General features: G+C 43.9%; 1 protein-coding gene across 1 annotated transcript in view; it reads left to right on the forward strand.

Moving 5' to 3' along the window:
* The window catches only part of LOC142578167 (gastrin/cholecystokinin type B receptor-like), a 125,269-nt gene that overhangs the window by 95,411 nt on the left and 15,924 nt on the right, over positions 1-13,934 (forward strand). Inside the window, exon 3 of the mRNA XM_075687568.1 lies at positions 781-981. Within this exon, the coding sequence (XP_075543683.1) occupies positions 781-981 (201 nt within the window). The remainder of the gene's footprint in view (positions 1-780; positions 982-13,934) is intronic.

The following is a 13,934-nucleotide window of genomic DNA, read 5'->3' on the forward strand; positions in this document are numbered from 1 at the left end:
TGTGAATGCGTGTATCGCCGAATCAATTAGCCGCTAATTTGCGCTATGCGGCGAAATATTGCACTTGGGCTCCAGCATTGGATTTCGTTGTCGTCGAGCTTGGTTGTACATTAGCTCCAGTGTTTTAGTTAAATTTCCATTTTAGTTAAATCATTTTTATCGCAAAAACGAAAGCTGATCTGAAAGTTATGGCAAGAATAGTTTTTTTTTTCATTTTCAGGCAACTCAGGTCTTCCATAAAGGCTTTTGACATTCCATGTTACTGCAGAATAAGCGTTTCAGAGGACAATTATTATTTTAACGGCGCATGCAGGGAATCGAATACAAGCTACTGCATTTTTCCGTCGCCGTGACGCCAGCATATCTACACAGTATGTTACAAAATAACAGTGTTTCGTTTTGATATTGCTGGAAAGACTATGTTACCAACATCAAGGCATCTCTGCTACATAAGGCTACTAATAAAAAAAATTTATATCCCTACCCCCCCAAAGTACACCATACCTGAAAAAATCAAAAGCACCTTTGAATGTTTCTACCTCTATACACTTTTTTTCGCAAGCGCAATGACATCTTGTACTGCACTCGCTAACTTGTCGCGCTCATGGGCAAGATATAGGAGACGCTGTCAGCATACTGAATCGATTTGCTTTTCCCACTGCAAAATTGTCAGCTTTTCTTCCACACTCATTCGAGGGCTGTGTGCTCTTTGACGAGTTTTCCTTTCTTGGGGGTCGTTTCAGACATTTCAATTCGCTCTCTACATTTATGCATGCGCAGCGGTGTCGGTGTGCGTGTCCGACTGGACCCTGGTGGCAGTGTCGGTGGAACGCTACTACGCCATTTGCCAGCCCCTCCGCTCGCGAGCATGGCAGACGCCCCGTCACGCGCAGCGCACCGTGGCGGTGGTTTGGGCCGTCTCGCTTCTCCTTATGCTGCCCATCGCGCTGCTCAGCGAGCTGAGGCCGACCAGAGACTCTGGTAAGTGTGTGTGTGTGTGCCTTCTCGGGGCAAGCTCGACCGAAGGCTCTCTACGGTACATTCATTCTTGGTGAGTGCGGTACGAAGTCAAAAGACAACCATGATGCTAGCAGAACAACCCAAGCACCGGGATTGCTGTAGCGGTCAAACCAACTGTGCCATTGTACCTGAACGTTAGTATGTTGTCCTTACGAGTACAGGCGCTGGATTTTCTTCGATATCGCTGTCTGGCATGCAACTGCTATATTAGCGCCACAATACTTTGATCCTTCCAAAAAGAGGCCAAACCGCCGGACGCGCCTGCATGCGCACGAACTATCCCCCGCTGCGTCCGCAACCAAATACTCACATCGTGAGCTAGTGTAACATTGATTGCCGTTACTTCTCTTGCAATCTAACAAACTTGCAATGTGTTCTGTACTTGCTGTATAGCGATTGCTTCCGTTGACAGGTCAACACTAGCTGCTGGCGCCTTGCTCAGGTTAAAGTTAAGCAGGGCACATTACTAGCGTTAAATGACAATTGCCACCCATCGACAGCTTTCTTTCTTCAAAGCGTGGATTCATTTGCTCCGTGTCGTTCTGCTAATGTGTTTCGACTCCGTAGGACGCAGCACATCTCAGTGTTGTAATCATATAGGAAAGTCTCCTCGGCTTTTAAATGCGTCAGCATTTCTATGATTAGCCAAGGAGAACACTGTCTGTACGTGCCTCCTTCGCGTAAGATGATCGCTTTCAAGACAGAGCCAGCCAGCTGTGGAAGAAGACGACGACGATCGCGCGAGCAGTGGCACGAGCGCGTCTCTGTGACCACGTGACGTGTGCAGTCAGGCCCGCACCAGAACATGCCAGAACTGTGGAGCAGTCGTGGCTTCGGATCGGAACGTCATCGGCGCACCTGGCTCAGGCACCTGCAGTAGTTCGCTTGCCTCATCAGTTCACGTTTCGCCGCCTACCGCAGCACTTTGTGTGGCCGCAGCGCTGTCGCATTTATGGTAATGGCGCCAAGACGGCCGCCGCCGCTTGGTGAAGAAGAACGGAAACGCAGGATTGCAGAGTATCAGCGTGAATACAGATTACACCAGAAACAAATGAATGACGCGGCTCAGAGCGGGAAACAAGAGCAACACACTGCCGAACGCAACAAACAAGAGCAACGACACCATGCCGACGCCGCCCGAAACCGACGTTCCAGGGAAAGCTGCATATATTTCCTTAATTTCCTACATCTCCCTCGTCTTTTCACCCCACGTCAACATGAGATGCGGGCTGTGTATAACACGAATGAACGTTGCTTCTACTCGCCTCTTCTACGTAGTCTCGTGCAGGTCGCACTTAAGAGTTCGGTGTGGAAACCGCGCTTCTCCATTTCCCGATTCTTTCATGGTCTTTCTCGCAATTAGGCCAACAACGGCCACTCAATATCACGCTGTTACTATGAAATGCTTACGCATCATTCAGATATCTGGGGAAATACCACGTAAAACTTTTTTATTTTGCCTATATACCATCGCTATGGACAAAGGAAGTGCGGCTAAACACGCAGTGGAAATTTCTAATTTAATATGATATAACTAAATGCCCCATCATGCGAAAAACTGACATCGTCATCGGCGTAACCGAAAGATGGATGGATGGATGGATGAAAAACTTTATTAGTGTCCTTTAGGGCGCGCACTAGAGCGCAGCGGGCCGCTCCCACGTCAGGACAGAGAGGCCGAGCCTCTCCGCCGCGTCGCGGGCCCGTTGGCCAGTCCATAACTGTTCTTCTAGGTTGGGGCTGTGTAGGACCGCATCTCAGCGTGAAGAAGTGTTGCTTTCATCGCCGCGTAACGCGGGACATCCCCACAGCATGTGAGGTAAGTTCGCTAAGTCACTGCATAGTGCACATGCATTTGTTGTCTGAATTTCGGGGTACATCTTGTGAAGACATAGGGGGTTTGGGTATGCCCCCGTCTGTACCCTTACAAAAATTTTTATAGAAAGTCCATAGACAGTCTATAGACATTTGTCTATGAAGTCTATAGACTGTCTATAGACATTTCTTTAGACTAGTCTATAGACAGTCTATAGATTTATGGCCATACACTTTTTATAGACTAGTCTATAAAAAGTCTGAGTCTATAGACTGTCTATAGACATTTCTTTAGACTAGTCTATAGACAGTCTATAGACTTATGGCCATACACTTTTTATAGACTAGTCAATAAAAAGTCTGAGTCTATAGACTGTCTATACACAGTCTATAGACAGTCTATAGACTTATGGCCATACTTTTTATAGACTAGTCTATAAAAAGTCTGAGTCTATAGATTGTCTATAGACTGTCTATAGACTTATGGCCATACACTTTTTATAGACTAGTCTATAAGAAGTCTGAGTCTATAGACTGTCTATAGACGGTCTATAGACTTATGGCCATACACTTTTTATAGACTAGTCTATAAAAAGTCTGAGTCTATAGACTGTCTATACACTGCCTATAGACAGTCTAGAGACTTATGGCCATACACTTTTTATAGACTAGTCTATAAGAAGTCTGAGTCTATAGACTGTCTATAGACTGTCTATGGACAAGTGTATAGGCTTACAGTTCTACTTTTGTAGACTGAAGTCTATAGAATGTCTACAGATGAGATTTGTCCGTAGACATTTTATACACTTCAGTCTACAAAAGTAGAACTATATATACAGTTCTACTTTTGTAGACTGAAGTCTATGGAATGTCTATATACAAATGTATATAGATAGTCTATAGACATCCTATAGACTTCAGTCTACGAAAACAGAACTTTATAGTCCGATACACTTCTTTTCTATGACATTCTGCAGACATTTGTTAACAAATATGAATTTTTTTTAATCTATAGGCACTCTATATACACAGACATCTTATAGACAAGTCTACAAAGAGTGTATAAGGCCATAACTCCATAGCGGCTATCTACAAGTTAGTTTACATTTTTGTTTACATGCGGTAGCAAAAAGTTTTGAATGTATTTATGCATGTGCACCTGTTCCTTTTCATCTGCACTTATGCATTACCGTTAGTAGATTAATAATGCTTCTGAACCAGCTGTACTTTCATATATGTTGCACAAACAGAAAGAATTTATATAGTGCTGAATCATGCAGTGCGAAAAATAAAACAAATGCGCCAGCAATGCATTCACCGTTTTTATTGCTCGATATAATAGATGAATTCCTTAAATTCATGTCGTATGCTATTATGGAAACAGATTAAATATTTACACTACTCCTTGGCAAGCATGGTCGCCAGGCTGGCCTTGACCTTTGTGTCATTAGTCCCAAAGGTGCTGCAGGTGTATGCTGCAAATAAGTAGATGCAGCAATATGAGGCAAAAATAACAAGTGTATATTCTTTGTGTGTTCATTAAGCAGCTTAATATATTTGCTCAAACCATCGAAGTCAATACTTAATGCGGTTTAACTATGACTAATGGCTGCTTGTCAATACAAATCAGCACCTTTATAGAATGTTTTATTGCATGGTATGGTGAACAATTAAACAGTCACAACTGCTGCTCGTTCCAGCAACAGTATGTTCCCTTTTATGACACGTTCATATATGATGCATTATTGTACTTATCCCAAATGGTCTCTATATTTATTGCTGAAACGTTACCCAGTTGGGCTGTCTGTACATTTTTTTTGGCTGGTAGTTAAGTATGCCCGTGCAGAGGGATATTTTCAGAAGACGTGACTGGAATATTCACAGTATCATGCCTAAGATTGTAATTTATTTTGCTTAATACACATTTAAATGTCTTTCTCATACTTTTAAATGAATGGGTGATTGGCCATAACTTCAACGGAAGGCAGATGGGCTGATTGTATCGATATGGTCACTTAATTTGTTACAGGTAATGAGGCCTCTTGGGCGTGCTAACAGGTTTCCAAGTTAGGTATACCACATGAGCACCCGAAATACCACACGAGCACTTTGTGTCATGGCACGACAGATATGCACCTCCTAGGAAACAGAACTGATAGTATAGTTCGAATGAATTCTATTACAGTAAATTATTTAAGGTGCTTTGAAAGATGAAAATTTTTTCTAGGCTTTCGAGGTTCAGGACGTTTAGTTAACGCAAAAAAAAAACACATATTGAGTAAGAAATGCCTTGTCAGTAAGCTTGACTTTCTTTTATTTTTCAATAAATGGAACCAATTTCCTTCAATTTTTATCAGGTGAAACGTTTTAAAAATATATTTAAGTCAGAGATTCTCTGGAAACTTTGTATGACATATAACAAGACAGCATACCTATGTGGCCATTTTAAAATTTCCCGATCTTTTTCCAAGCCTTCCCTGGTTGTTCTCATGAAAATTTTCTGGCAATCTATGACGCCTGCAGCTTAAGTGCAATAAAAGAAATATTGTGGTTTAATGCTTGCCAAGTACTGCCAGTCCATAATATTTAGATAAAACGAATAACACGTCAGTCACTTGACATGCAGTGTTAGATTCAACTGACTTGAATCCCTTGATTAATAAAGCTGACAAGGGCTTCGGCAAGTTCGTAATTGATGGCCACACGAGTACAGCACGGAAGACACAGAGACACACGTAAAGCAAATGCAACAATGTGAGGAAAAACTATACAATGAGTTATACAATTAGTTATTTTTACGCTTCAGTAGTAGTTTTCAATATAATTTGCTCTCATCACTTATGCCTCTAGTTAACTTTGTTTACCTCTGACTAAAGACTACATGGGAATATTAATCAGTACCATTATGATGTTTCGTTATACTACAGTATGATAAGCAGTTAGACAACCGTAATGGTCGCCGGTGCCAGCAACGGTACGTTTCGTTTTAGGACAGGTTCATGTGACACACAGTGTACTTATAAAAATAAAAATACTTGTTGAAACAAAGATACCTGGCTGGACTGTGCACATTTTTCAGGTGTTAATACAATATGCCCGTGCCGAACGAACATGCTCAGCATACTGACTGCAGTTTTGAACAATCACGTTAAGATTTGCAATTTACTTCCGCTTAGAACAGTCTGCAATGTCTCTTTTCTCATACTTCAAGATGAATACATTTGCCACACTTTCAGTAGAATGCACATGAATGGGGGCGTACTGATCAGGTTACTTATCAACTAAAACATGTTACGATCTCTTAGGTGTGTTGATAAGGGTCGAACAAATGCAATGCCCACTGAATTATTTGAATAATCTGTGCGTTATCTACTTAGAAAAGACCACCAAATTGATAATCTGGCTCTTTTTTTCTTTTGTACAGCGCATATTGTATGCAGTCTGTCCAAGACGACGGCGCTACATGCAACAGTAATGAAAACCGGAACACTTATTACGCACGACAATGGCTTCATACCATGCACGATTAGCACAATGCGAATCTGCGCCAGCAGCTGCCTTGTGATTAAGAGCACGTAAACTACAGAACGCCGAAGCATCGGAAGCCGCTTAACGCTTTTCATATAGCTCGAAAGATAACTTCTGCTGCTAAATTGTTTAAAAAAGAGACAACAAACAAATCTTCCAACTACCGTCAAACGCAATGCCTTCAGTTTGAAACGTGTAAAGGTGTTCCCGGAGCGACTAATTTATTGTTCTCTAATTTTTTCGGCTAAGTTGCGGAGCTGCAAGTGACTAAGCTTATCGCAGGTTTCATGCTCCAAAAGCGTTTGTGGTTGCATATAAATAGATTGGGTGAATCTAGAGATTTCTACTAGATATTTCTTCAAGTCTCGTGTTTTGCTTGCTGTAACTTCCCAAAATTATTTAGATTGGTTGCCAGGAACCTTAAAAATACTGCTACTTTTAAACTATGCGAAAACGGCAGCGCACACACTGCTGATGCATGCCCCGCAAACACGGCCTTTCATCCTAGTACGCTAGCAGTTATTCAACTATGCCTGTCTGTTTGAAAATTCTTGATGCTAACACAATTTCGAGATATATGCGTAAAGCGTGTCACGAGAATTTCGCTACACATACGGTGCAGCATTCATCGCGGCCGGATCAAGCGCCACTAAATGAGATCTACCACACTGGCTGCCCAACACACACAATCCGCTTAGTGGTAGCTCAGTATCAAGTTAAAACATGGTGTACTTCCTTTTTTACGCACCTAAGCTATAATGATAAAATCAACAAGCACGAGCGATCGCTCGCCGTAAAACATTCCGTATAGTAGAAGCGAGAACAGGAGCGCGTTATCAAACCATGTCAACGACAAACCGACACTATACCCGAGTCGCCTGCGCTATGTGCAGCCGGTTCGCGCTACGAAATGCGCTCACATAATCATGAGGTATTGACGCAAAACGTCTTTGATAAAGCTTACCATTCAATGTAGTTGACTTGTGATGCCACAAAGAAGACACGCATACACAGACACCAACGTTCAGGGAGACACCGCACACCGGCACAACCGTTTACGTGCCTGGCGCGCTCGTTGAGACGGCGCACCGCCGCGCATGCGCAAGAACTCCGAGCATGCGCAGGAGCTCCGCACGGAGGGCGTGCGCGCTCGGAGGAGTGTGAGCGCCTTTTCCTCCTTCATTTTTTTCTTTGTCTCTTTCTCTCTCTCTGATGCGCCATGCGCGCCGGAACGGGTGGCTTTTCTTTTCCGTTATGCATTTTTTTCGTGGACGAAGGATATGCGCTGGCAGGTTGTAAGACAAACGCTGTGGGCTATCGCATCAGACTGGAACGCTAACATGAATGCGCTGTTTGTAAAAGCCGTTACGGTGCCCTTCAGACGTTTTAGACGCATTATTGTCAGCGTCGATGAGTAATACAGCGTATTTGTAGCATATCTTCCAGCGTACCGCTAAATGTGATGCCCGCACGTATGTTAGTGCTAATTTTCTGTTCCGATGATAGGTCAAAGCAATCAGTACAGCATGGAGGTACTCATATGCGTGGCTGCGCAGGCATACCGCCGGCGAAATACTGGGTGGGCTCAGAGAATTTGGCACCTATTTTAAGTGAATGAGAAACGTTGATGAGTTTATAGTGCAGGATATTAGGCAACAAAAGTCGCCCGATGTTAGTGACGCAGCCGAGATATGAAGACAATGTGAAAAGTATCCGAGAATCGGACGACACACAACGCGAACACCACATGCGCGACATCGGTTCATGGCACATTCACAAAGTCCGCGTTGTCAGCTACAAACATTACGAGTGTCTTTGCTGTTAGCTTGATGCCTGTTTCGAATCCACTTGTATCTGAAGCTGGCGTTCATAACATATATTTTAACAATTGGATCGGCGTTTTGCTTCCTTTATTCTACTGCCGCAAAAGTGATGCGACAACTGTGAAGACTGTCTTGGGATTGCCGAGAGTGACTACGTAGATCATATGTGGTCAACAAATGCGGAGGTATACACTATGTGTATACTAAAGTCTACAAATAGGCTCTATAGCAATCTCAGCAGTATACAACTTTAGTGGCTTATATCAAATGCAGCTATGTATTATCCACCGGTACCTGCGCTTGGTTACAGCGTACACGGGTTAGGCCCAGATTAAAGATGTTTGTCTATTGTTAATCTATAGACATGCAAGACCACGACAACTCAGAGGTGGTGAATTCACCACCTGGTCTGCGGGCTTTCGCCACTTATTCACCCCCTTTGCCACACCTTCACCATCTGACCTTCACCACCTGGTCTTCGCGAAGTGTACGTCCGGGAAGCAGCCAGGTTTAGGGCCTTCGGGTGCCTGGAAGACCTTGGTGACTCGGACGGTGCCTGCTCCGCCGCGATCCTCGTTCGGTGCAGCTGCACCGAACGCAGACTAGCAGTCTGCACGGTTTGCCCGCCGCGCCGGGGTTGCGGTGCCGTCGTGCATGAACCAGTGCCATATCATCGCGTTCGCAGAGGGCGGGGGGTATGGGAACTCGGAATTACATATTATCGACTTTCTTCTATAGACATTCAATACACCAGGAGTAGAGAAAAAAATAGAAACCTTGTCGACTATTGTCCATAATATAGAGAGTCAACAGACAAAGTATGGACAAAAATAAATAGAAACTGTATCGGCTTTCGTCTACAGGTAGCCCATATAGAGGGGAAGTAGACAAAGAAGAAACAAACTCCCTATCGAATTTTTTCTATAGACCGTCTATAGACTGCGAGTAGACAAAAAGAAATAGAAACCCTATCGACTTTCGTCTATAGAAAGTCTATAGACAAAGTATGGACAAACATAGATAGAGACTGTATCCACTTTCGTCTGTAGGTATTCTATAGAGGGGAAGCAGATAAAAAGGAAACAAACACCTTATCGACTTTTTTTTATAGACCGTCTATAGACTGCGAATAGACAAAAAGAAATAGAAACCCTATCGACTTTCGTCTATAGAAAGTCTAAAGACAAAGTATGGACAAAAATAGATAGAGACTGTGTCGACTTTCGTCTGTAGGCATTCTATAGAGGGGAAGCAGACAAAAAGGAAACAAACACCTTATCGACTTTTTTCTATAGACCGTCTATAGACTGCGAATAGACAAAAAGAAATAGAAACCCTATCGACTTTCGTCTATAGAAAGTCTAAAGACAAAGTATGGACAAAAATAGATAGAGACTGTGTCGACTTTCGTCTGTAGGCATTCTATAGAGGGCAAGCAGACAAAAAGGAAACAAACACCTTATCGACTTTTTTCTATAGACCGTCTATAGACTGCGAATAGACAAAAAGAAATAGAAACTTTATCGACTTTCGTCTATAGACAGTCTATAGACTTTATATCAACAAAAGTCCAAATCTATAGAAAGGAAAGGTCGTCTATGAAAAGTCTATAGACTTTCTATAGACAGTCTAAAGTCATTTTTGTAAGGGTAGAAGCCTTACCGAAAGATGGTGCCAAAAAATTATGAGCCATTCCACTCTTCGACGGCGGTTGACCAGCCCAGCTTTTTCACACACGGCACGGAGGTGACACATAACTTTGAACAAAGGTTCGAACTCGTTTATTGCCTTGATGGATGGTCATCGTGACGAAAAGTACGCACACTCATTTATTGTCTTGATCGGCAGTCATTACTTATCTTGCAACTGCAATCACATTCTTTGATAATGTCAAGTCGATGCACGTACGCCACTGGGTGGTCGGCTGGGCCGGATCGCTGTGGCATCTCAAGGGATATGTCTGCAACACGGAACGCTTAAACCGCTCCGTTTTCGGTACCAACACGTCCATATTGAAACCACCGACAACGACAACAGGGGTAGTCTCATCGCAGCTAATTCACGCAAAGTGAGTAGTCATGAACCTTACGGGACTATGAGTCATTGCATTTTTTGCTTGCTTACAGGGGAATGAGCCATTGATGATGACAGTTTTCAACATGCTGTTCTGCATGTTGTATGCGCGATAAGAAAGAATTTAAGGGCTGTTCGCTTCACTTAGCAGATGGCTTCTAGCCTCGGCCTTACGTGGCTATAGGAGCCATTGCATTTTTTGCTTGTTTACGGGAGCATGAATGCTTACTGGGGTATGAGCCATTGATGATGATAATTTTTGTTCACGGAGAACAAGAATGCATGGAACCCTAGCCATAAACAGCTTCGCTGTAAAATTGCCGATGGCGCAAAGAGTAGAAACACGTCAAAAAATGCTCGAGTTGATGTCAAATTACTCAGGAAGGTTCCTTGAAACAAAGTGGTTAATGACTTAGAAATGTAAATTTGGTACATGTCGGTATGGGTGGGAATCTAGCCCGGGCTTCCGGGCTGCGAGCCGAGCACGCTTCCCCGACGCCACGGCGGCTCCACGGTTCTGACTGACTAAAGATGTGCTTAGTGCGTTTGTCATTGCACACGTCACGTGGCAGCCATCTGGCGGATTAAAGGTGTAGCCCTGTGCGTGCGTCATTGGGCAAGTGATGGCGCAACCAATGGGAAGAGGTGGCGCCACGTCAAGAGTGTATAAAATGAGTGTATAAAAGAAAAACAGTTTACCCAAGGGACTATAACGTTGTCGCATTCTCGCACGTAAGCAGTCTTAGGTGTCTCTGCCGAATTTTCTTATTCGGGTTTCTGTTCGTTTCCGCAAATAAGTAAAATGCAGCTAGTATATAAAAAAAAAACTAGCTGACTAGCTTGATAGAAGAACACATTGTTCCGGCTTTGTACCCATTGGCTGTAAAGAAATTATAAATTTTATATAAACTTATTGTTTCGTTATTTTGCTTTCTCTTCTTTCTTTGTCAACTGCATTCAAAGCCTAGCTCCTGGTTTGATGTGTCTGTCAATTCCATCTTGCTCTAGAATGTATGTGATAAAATATTTTTATAAAATGGAATCATGACTTCTATTTTATTATCGTAAGCAGCCTTTATATGGATTACAGTTTGAATAACGGCGCAAGGACAGCAGAAGGGACAGAAGAGAGAATATAGCGCTAAAATATATATGAAATCATCGGCCTTTTGTGGGTCAGTTGTTTCGGGATGGGACCTGCTAAACACTTGCATGGAAGCAACAAGAAACATCCAGGCATTTCATGGAGCTGCATCACTTCCCATAGCAAGTACTGTGCTGGAAAATGATGATCAGAGAACGCGCAAACAGAGCACTTCGAGACTTTCATTAACTAGGTTGACCTCACCGAGAGAAGCTTCAGACGAGGCTCATGTCTCGCAAGAGGCGTCATATTGTATGGCATTATGACGTGCATGGAGCGTGAGAAGCACCCCTAGAAATGCCGAGGACACCTAAGCACTTCTTCTGAGTTGTGAATGGGAAAGCATTAATGTCCGAATGAACGCCGCTGAGTGGTTCTTCGAGTATGAACTCCTCGCGGTCAAACCAGCGCGTAGAGACGCTTCGCGCTGGTTTTGATTTGAAGCGCAGTTGGAACGCATGGCGAGAACTTGCGCGTACAAGGAACGCACGGATAACAAATTCTTCCGAAAGCGAGTGTGACGAGGCGTCGCGGTGATGCCCTCTCCCCTTACGCAACACTACTGTGGCAGCAGCGGTGGTATTCTGTAAGAGTCCAGCTAGTGGACTGTCCATTTCAACCGCCGTTGATTGTCTGGGGCCACTCCTCTCCTCGTCACTCGCACAACTCCAACCAATCAGCAGCGGCCAAAATGTCCACTAGGTAATACCCCCTCCCCCCCCCCCCCCCGATGAACCCTCTCGCCCGCAATGCTTCGTCCAGGCGCGGTCGTGACGTGGCTCCGCAGCTAATGTGAATTGAGGTGCCGTTTTGCTGCTGCAGATGCCGAACGCCTGCTTTTTCGCTCAATGGGCCAGTTGACAGTTTCGCATCAGAACAGCACGCGCGCAACGAGCTGGCATAACTGGGCCGGGTTGTTGCTATTGACGGATAGACTTGCTGTAAACGCTGTATTCGGGATCAAATCTACCGTACATGTAGGCACCTCACCATCGATAGCCAAACACTCAGGTACAATAGCTAGAGCATTAACTTCACAAAGTCGATGCTGAGATATGACAGTACAGTGGGTTTACAAAGTCAGTAACGGGCTGCATGCAGGTACGGCAGAGCCAAACTATAATGCAAAAAGAAACAATTAAATTATAAGGTTTTACTTGCCAAAACGACGATCTGATCGTGAGGCGCGCCGTAATGGGGCACTCCAAAATAAGTTTGCCTAGCTGGAGTTTTTTAACGCGCATCTCACCTAAATACACGGGCGTTTTTTGCATTTCGCCGCCATCGGATTACGGCCGTCCTGGCCGGGATTTGATCCCGGGGCCTCGTATTTAGGAGTGCAACGCAAAAGCCATTAAGTAACCACGGTGGGTATCTCTAATGCAGCTTTCGCACGAAATATCAGCGCCAATAGCAACATCATCATACCTTACTGGTGAAGCAGCGCACTGACACGGACACAGTGAAGACAAACAGGAAAAGACGACACTCGCTGCACTCGCAGCTATTTTATTTCAGAACACATACTTCATATTTATATACCTGCGCACCCTCCGGCGTCAAAGAAAATCAAGGCAAGATTAAAGGCATTTTTTAAAGATCATTTGCCCACGCATACTCGGGCGTCAAAGATATGGCACCTATCTATCATGGTGTGCAATCCTATCGTAATTTGTTGCAACCCTAACAACCATTTTTATTACAGAATTTCTTTCCTTCTTTTTAGTGTACTTCCAAAAAGGCAACCTCACTATGGCTTAGATGTACTTAGTGTCAGTGCGCTGCTTCACCAGCAAGGTATGATGATCACTCACCAACTAGCCCAACTTTCCACTTTACTGAGCCAATAGCAACAGCCTGGCCCAACGATGCAAGCACCTTGCGCGCGCGCGATTTTCGGCTACGTTCTTGCGTGCGCGGAACATCATTACGTCTTTGCTCAAGAGACACTGGCTCTAGTATTATCTGCTTGTATATTGAAACTGCCGTCCTTCGAAAGTACTCTCCAAAAGATCAATGCTGAAAGGTGCATAAAATTACTTTGTCTGGGACAGCCGCACTCTCGTTCTCTGGCTATTGTTCGCGCGTGCCTTCATGCAGATATGCGCTTCATCCGCAGATTCGAAAATTGCTTTTCATTTTTTGGTCTCGCGTGCCACGGAATCCGCTTCTGTGACACTTCTTTCATACTAGGATATGAAAGCAAGGATCAAGGGGATAACGGCCAAATTCACGTTCAGTAGAGCTTTGAGTTCGCAAAAAAATTGCGTAATTTTTCGCCAATAGAAACATTTGCTTGTATTGCCTTTGTTCCGGATTCTCTATCGAGAAATTACAGGGATCCATCATAGGATAGTCCATAGGTATTGCAAGCCGCCCATTCTGCTATGGATGATTCTAATATACTTCATGATTTTACGTTTTTACGAGTCCGACTTGCCCAGTGCGTTATCTTTGGGTTCCTTTCCATTTATGTCTTTTAACGCGACAGCGTTGAGGGTCCTGCGTCGCAGAAGATCCGACGTCGGCGT

The sequence above is a fragment of the Dermacentor variabilis genome, chromosome 4 (genome assembly GCF_050947875.1).
Source record: "Dermacentor variabilis isolate Ectoservices chromosome 4, ASM5094787v1, whole genome shotgun sequence".
Taxonomy (NCBI): Eukaryota; Metazoa; Arthropoda; class Arachnida; order Ixodida; family Ixodidae; genus Dermacentor; species Dermacentor variabilis.